A 7,004-nucleotide genomic window follows, 5' to 3' on the forward strand; every position below is an offset into this window, starting at 1 on the left:
GGACGCCTTGCTGTGTTTTTGACTGTAGCATAAAGGTGTGTAAACTGTTTTTTTAGTGAAAGGAAAAATGTATGAAGTTTGATAAAAAGAATCTGGAAAAGTTATATTCATAATGAGGTCAAGGTCATGGGAAGGCTGAGACAAAAATATGTAAAATTCCACACTCTTCAAATATACAAAAACTTAATTGTCATGAGTTTTTGTCATTTAATCATTGAATCATATAATATAAAACAATCATTGTTGGGGTGTTTTCGGTCAATACGATGATTAAGCCACCCTCGAAGCATAATATTCACCTCATCCTTCAAGCACGGTGAATTTTGTATTTCTCAGGTGTGAAATTTCAAAAACCAGCAATATAATTGCATAATATTTTGTTGTAACGCATATACATACATGTACTAGTTAGTGAACTCCTTGCGCAACGTCATGCTTGAAACATCTCTGCGAGCAACTTAAGTCAAAACAGAAAATCTGTTTTGTGTGGCCTTTAAAAAAAGAACCAAAAACTTTTTTTTGATGGATAGTATTTCTGGTACGTTTTTGACCAAAGAGTATCTATGCATTAATTATGGCTATATATATACATGTATGCAAACCGCGGTAATGTTTGAATTTTACGTCTTTTGTATTGATTTTTCTCACGGGAAGTGGCCATCCTGTCAAACAAGAGGAAAGGAATAAGACAGGAAAAAACATACCAAAAACAATCGAGAACGCTCTTTGAAAACTTTAAACGGAATGAAAGCGACAGTTAGATAGATTACGAAAGTGTCAATACATTTTTCGTTTACTATGCCACCACTCTGCCAAATTCAATTTAAGTCCGATAAAAAAGAGAGATTAAACACGATATTCATTGATAAACGTTTCTATTTGATGAATCGAACTATTCAGAAGGGAATCTGTTATTTCTTAAAGATAAAGATTGAACAATATCGTCACTCTCCCGAGTAACTCGACCATTTTCTTATAAATGACCAATAAATCTGTTCCATGGTTTGTATAATGCCTAACCTCTCCACAGAATACCCCAATGTTTACTTATCAAAACGAGAAAGTCCTTATCTTCTATCCGTAATTACGCCTCAAATCAAAGAAATATATGTATCAGAAAGCTTGTTTTTCTGTGGAGTTCTAGTCTGTTTATGCTAGAAGCAAAAATTTCTTCATATTATGGATAACTCGATAGAAGAGGATCGTCTGCTGACGTCCACTCCGATTCAGAGTCTGGATGTACCACATCTTCTGGATCCGGGTGAGAATCTTTCGGATAGCAAAAGCGATGATCGGGACACCCCGGATTTTGTCGTCAGACTTGGTACTTCCTTGGCCAGGTCAGAAGCAGAGTCACAGTACAAACTTCTGCTAAAAGAATTCTCACTTAGACCTTTGGAATCACAAAAGATTCCCAAACAACAATCATCCATTAACTCAGGTACAACCAGTATCCGGAGCTCCGGCCGTGTTTCACCGGTTCGACGTCGGAGCTCCGTAATTTCCATCGGTAACGACCTTCGCCGGAGTTCTGTGACGTCAGTGACTGGGGAGCAGCATCTCCGGATGTTGAGTCGAGGACTTGGTCGTCTGCAGAGGAGGAGGAGAATGTCTACCAAAGGTCTACTGTTCCCTCCCCTGCCCTCACCCCAGGAGGACCTCTCTCCGCGGGAACCGGTTAGTTCTCATGCTCTTATGTCTTATCTTTGTTGTAAGATAAAGATAAAAAGCAAAATTTTATTTTTCCTGAAAACTAAATATTCTAAAAGATTTTATATCAGATTTCTTTATTTGCAGAACTACGTACCGGAGAAGGTTAAAATTTTATACATACACCTCTAGTGCAACTGCCTCGATTGCACAATACATGTACATGTATTTTCATTTGCACTTTTTATTTTTTTTCTTTCTACGTATATTTTATATTCTGTTTACCCTGCACTTTGTTGTATCATTTCAATATTTCTCACAACATATGGGTAACCGGTGTTCATAATTTTATGATGATACACATTGTAGGCCATTGTCAAGTTCAGAAGAATCGCCAGGAGTGTTCTAATTGTATCCGGGATTTGGATTTGGTTAAAGAGGTGAGTACTAACTCCACCCCATCCACCTTTTATTCATAATGTAAATTTTGAACAACTGCTATTCTCGATATGTCATTGTCAAATCTGTCACGACTTTTACTTTGTATGACTGAGAAAACATCAATTTAATGGTCGCAGAGGTATATTTCTGTATGCTGTATAGAATAATGAAACTTGTTTAAAGGGGCTGGGGTTGTGGCCATTTTTCAGACTATTTTGACCTCCTTTAAAAGAAGAGCTCCATGTAAAGATTATACAAAAATGATCAAATTTAAAAAATAGAATGTATGAAATTTTTCTTTGCCAAATGATAGTTGACAGCTTATTTAAGATATCATATCTAAAAAAATAAGTTAAATCTGGTGGTTAATTTGTTGACCCCCAGCCTCCTTAACAGCAATAAAAAAATCTTGTAAAAATACTTTTGCAGATACACTCTAAAACCCAACACCAGTGAATGGTCATTCATGGAGATGTACATACATTTACGGGATGATATGAACCAAGTCCTAGCCTTCAATCCCAATACGTACGGCAAATTTGAACCAGTGGGTGACATAATATACTGTAATTTATAACAGTGTTACATAAAAGTTAAACGACTAATTGAATTAAACACTTTAAAAGTCATCTACAGGTTTAAATAGATTTGATATTAAACAACTAAATGTAATTAAACACCAGTGCAAAGAGCTTTCGAAACTGTCACAACCTTCTCTAGAAACGCTACTGCGTGAAAATAGAAGACATCTAGTTAAAACAAATTGTGAACATTACCTTTAATAACCTTCTAAAGTACAATGTAACTAATCACTAAATATAGATACTTCAGGTCTGTAAGTACAAGTACTAGTATAAAAAGCTACAAGCCCAACACCTGCTATAAGGACAATTTATTTAAAAATCATTGCAAAGACTGACTGAAAATAAAAGCCTAACATTTTTTCATCCTATAAATTGTAGCTAAGAGACAAGTTGAAAGAACTACTCTCCATACCCAAAGAACGAAGAACTCTGCAGAACATTCAAGTGGTGAGCCCAGACTTTAAAGAAATGACTCATTATAAGCGGCCTATTACCTAAGACGGCGCCTTTAATCAATGGTAATGTTTTTTTTTTCTATTTGACAGATAATGGCTCTGATGAGGGACAACGCCTCCTTTCAGGACTATCCCGTACACACACAGATACAACTGGCCCGCTGTATGCAGTACCAAAGGTGGGAAAATTTTTACATAAGAATAAAGAAATCTGCTAATAAAGAACAAAAGGGCCATTAGTTACTCAGGTGAGAGTTTTTGGCCCATGGGCCTCGTGGATTGCTGTAAATTGACGTCAAGACGTGCTCTGGTTGCTGAACTTGCATACATTTTTATGACGAGTGACCAGGATGAGGTTTTTGGAACAGGATCAATCTACATTAACTTAAAGTCTTATGTTGACCAAAATTGCAAGGGCAGAACATCTAGAAGATTGCTTCGAATGCTGGATCTGACATTCATCCATATTTTTGTTTGTTTAACCTTCCTTCGAAAATTTTTCACTCAAAATTGAAAAGCCACTTCGTGGCGAAAGAGGTGAAACACATGGAGATAACGAACAGTATTCAAAAGTCCATAAACCAATACAAAACAGGAGCAGAGCAAACACAGACCTCCAAAACATCGGAGGTGGGATCAGGTCTATCAAGATGCTGTATTAGACTTACATGTACGTTTTCTGGATGATTGGCCAGGATTAAGTTTGGAGCAAACAGAAACTATTAGATGTACCTGAACCATAAATCGCCGTAAGGACAGTGCCAATTTAACTGAGAAAGGTCATTGTGATAGATTAAATATTGCAACTAAAACTCACTGTGAAAAACTTCATAACTGTTTTCTTTATTAGACAACAATACAGTATGTCTTTTTTAATTTACATGGAATCAGAAATAAACACCGTACTGTAATTCATATAATTTCCTTAAATTATAAATTTGCAGTTACGAGGCACGCCGAGTGATTTTGAAGCAGGGCCACCCTCCGTCCATGTTTTACATCATGTTGACAGGCACAGCCATAGTGAACATCCTTGACGAAGATCCGCGAACGGGAAACAAATTCGTCCGAACAGTTCACGAACTTAACGGTGGGGACACGTTTGGGGTAAATATTCTCAATAAAAATATATTTGTTTGTTTGTTTCTTTGTCTGTTGTTTAACGTTTCTCTCGAGAAATTTTCACTTATATGGAGACGCCTCCATTTTTCGATGGAGAGCTGCAAATTTTGTGTTATACTCGGTACTCGTGGCCATTGAGCAAGGAGGGGTCTTTTTCGTGCCAACACCCACTGCGAAACAAGATTTTGGTTTAAACGGTCTCATCCGAGGAACCAGCTAGTCTCCACGTCCCACAGTGGGATTCGAACCCGCGACGTAAGGATCAAATCCTTACTTCGCCTTTTTTAGAGCTGACGCTTCAACCACTTCGCTATGCGAGTAATGACTAGTAAAAATATGTAAAAGTCGTTGACTAAAAATCGTTTATCTGCGAATTCTGAAGGAAGTATAGGATGTGATTTTATTTAATCACTGGTATAACTTTTTATGCTCAGTTCATTTGTATATTTCAGGAGATTTCTTTGATACACGGGGGACTCCGCACAGCCTCCATCATTTGTAAAACAACGTGTGAGTTTCTAGTCGTTTTGAAAGAGGTATAAAAGACACCAATTCTTTAACTGAATATTATGTTGTATTCATTTTATATACGTCTGAAACCAAACTGTTGTTTACTCGAATCAAATGTGTATTTTAAAGGATTTCGATGTCATAATCAAGGAGCCACTGCGAAAACAAAAAGAACAAAACGTAGAATTCTGCAAGTAAGAATTTTGAAAATTTTATCAAAAGTTTGAGAGTATTTGTTGCCTTTGAATACATGTTAAAATTCAAAATCCATTTAGATCACTGATGTTGTTCAAAGATTTCCCTTGCGACAAAGCTTTCCAGCACAACACAAGCCAGTTTTTCTATCAATATTTCAAGTTAGTCAGCGTTTTGTTATTAAACAATCTATTTATGAGAAGTAATAATACCAAATTTAAAAATGTTTAAAAAATAATATTGAATTGCCAGGTAATAAAAAAAGTATGGATATTTTCAGACCTGATGATGTCATTGTCAGAGACAGTCTGGAAAGTAAATACATCATTGTCGTTAAAGCGGTAAGAGACAACATACCGTCAATGACTGCTTTTTATTGTAGAAAAAAAAAAACCAAAACAAAAACAAAAACAAAAAACAAATAAAGGATGAAACTTATAATTTTTGAAAATCCTTTCTTTTTGGAATCAAGGGTAAATGTAAAATTGTGAGCGATTTCCAAAGTCGAAAATCAGAGACACGGCCAGACAGGATCAGAAAGATGTTTGAACCCGAGGTGGAAGAGGCCTTTCCCTTGTATACAACTATGAAAAAGATACAAGCAATGGACTCTTGTCCAAGTAAGAGTATAAGAGGCATATTGTATAAAGGGAAATAAAAACACTGTAAGGACAACTGGAAAACTAGAATACTACATTAGTTACTTTTGTAGGAACAGATAACAAACCCAGTTCCAGAGACAAATTTCGGATTGGGTTATTGACGGGTACGATAGACAGAGACAAGCTGGTGAGCAGCGTATCAACCCGTGTGTCGGTACGTATAGAACTGAAAAAGATTGGTCTAATACGATAGATATAGACAAGTTGGTAAGCAGCGTATCACCCAGGGTGTCAGTACGTGTAGGACTGAATATAACGGTCTGTTACGATAGGTACTAGAAAAAGAGAAGATGGTGAGCAGCGTATCAGCCCGGGTGTCGGTAGGTACAGGAGGGAATAAGATTGGTCTAGTAATATAGATAGAGACTAGCTGGTAAGCAGCGTATCACCCAGGGTGTCGTTACGTACATATAGGGCTGAATAAGATTGGTCTAGTACGATAGATAGAGACAAGCTGGTGAGCAGAGGATTATCCAGGGTGTCGGTTACGTATAGGACTGAATACAAAGGTATGATACGATAGATACAGTTGTAGAGACAAACTTGTGAACAGTATATCTACCCGATCGTCGGTGCATATTGAACTGATACGATAGATAGAGACAAACTGGTAATCTGCGCATCATCCATCATCCAAGTTTTCGGTACCCATAGGACTGAAAAGAAAGGTCCAATAAGAAATACTGATTTGATCGGTACGGTACGATGAATAGAGAAGCTGGTGAGCAGAGTAAAAACCTGCGTGTCGGTACGTATAGCACTGAATAGATCGGTCTGAAATGATAAATAAAGACAAGCTGGAAGCTGGTGAGCAGTGTATCAACCCAGGTGTCGGTATGTATTGGATTGAATATAACGGCCTGGTAAGGTAGATAGAGATAAGATAATGAGCAGCGTATCAACACGGGTGTTGAATTAATAATATCCTTCCGAGACGATAAGCTGATGAGCAGTGTATCAATCCATCTGTCGGTATGTACAGTATAAGACTGAAAGATCGTTCTGTTATACTAGATGAAGACAAACTGATGGGCAGCGTATCATCCCGGGTGTCGGTACGCATAGGACTAAATAGATCGATCCGTTACGATAGAGACAAGCTGGTGAGCAGCGTATCGTCCTGGGTGTCGGTATGCATAGGACTAAATAGATCGATCCGTTACGATAGATAGAGACAAGCTGGTGGGCAGCGTATCATCCTGGGTGTCGGTACGCATAGGACTAAATAGATCGATCCGTTACGATAGATAGAGACAAGCTGGTGGTAGCGCATCGTCCTGGGTGTCGTTATGTATAGGACTGAAAAGATCGGTCCGTTACGACTGAACAATTTAGAAAGAAGAAGGAAGTAAGTGAGCATTATAATAGCCCAAGTATAGGTTCAT

The 7,004-nt window shown here is 37.5% G+C and overlaps 1 protein-coding gene across 2 annotated transcripts; it reads left to right on the top strand.

Moving 5' to 3' along the window:
• The first annotated feature begins 1,007 nt into the window (after positions 1-1,007).
• LOC134253131 (uncharacterized) lies at positions 1,008-5,962 on the top strand. Of its 2 annotated transcripts, XM_062735639.1 has the most exons (12): positions 1,008-1,677; positions 2,020-2,090; positions 2,521-2,638; positions 3,054-3,122; positions 3,221-3,309; positions 4,075-4,237; positions 4,705-4,788; positions 4,892-4,956; positions 5,038-5,118; positions 5,238-5,298; positions 5,430-5,577; positions 5,670-5,962. In XM_062735639.1, the coding sequence occupies exons 1-12, from the start codon at positions 1,180-1,182 to the stop codon at positions 5,810-5,812; spliced, it is 1,590 nt and encodes a 529-aa protein (XP_062591623.1). In that variant the 5' UTR covers positions 1,008-1,179; the 3' UTR covers positions 5,813-5,962. The 2 variants fall into 2 exon arrangements, with proteins under 2 accessions (XP_062591623.1, XP_062591624.1); XM_062735640.1 differs by lacking the exon at positions 5,038-5,118.
• The last annotated feature ends 1,042 nt before the right edge of the window (positions 5,963-7,004 follow it).

The sequence above is a fragment of the Saccostrea cucullata genome, unplaced genomic scaffold, assembly GCF_032062105.1.
Source record: "Saccostrea cucullata isolate Sc308-1 unplaced genomic scaffold, CSIRO_AGI_Scuc_v1 ctg18953, whole genome shotgun sequence".
Lineage (NCBI taxonomy): Eukaryota > Metazoa > Mollusca > Bivalvia > Ostreida > Ostreidae > Saccostrea > Saccostrea cuccullata.

Bases quoted from the DNA above. Each gene is read 5' to 3' on its own strand.
- LOC134253131 (XM_062735639.1), top strand. From the start codon at position 1,180: ATGGATAACTCGATAGAAGAGGATCGTCTGCTGACGTCCACTCCGATT. The intron at 5,299-5,429 runs GTAAGAGACAAC...TTTGGAATCAAG, and splicing joins ACATCATTGTCGTTAAAGCG to GGTAAATGTAAAATTGTGAG. The intron at 5,578-5,669 runs GTAAGAGTATAA...TTACTTTTGTAG, and splicing joins AGCAATGGACTCTTGTCCAA to GAACAGATAACAAACCCAGT.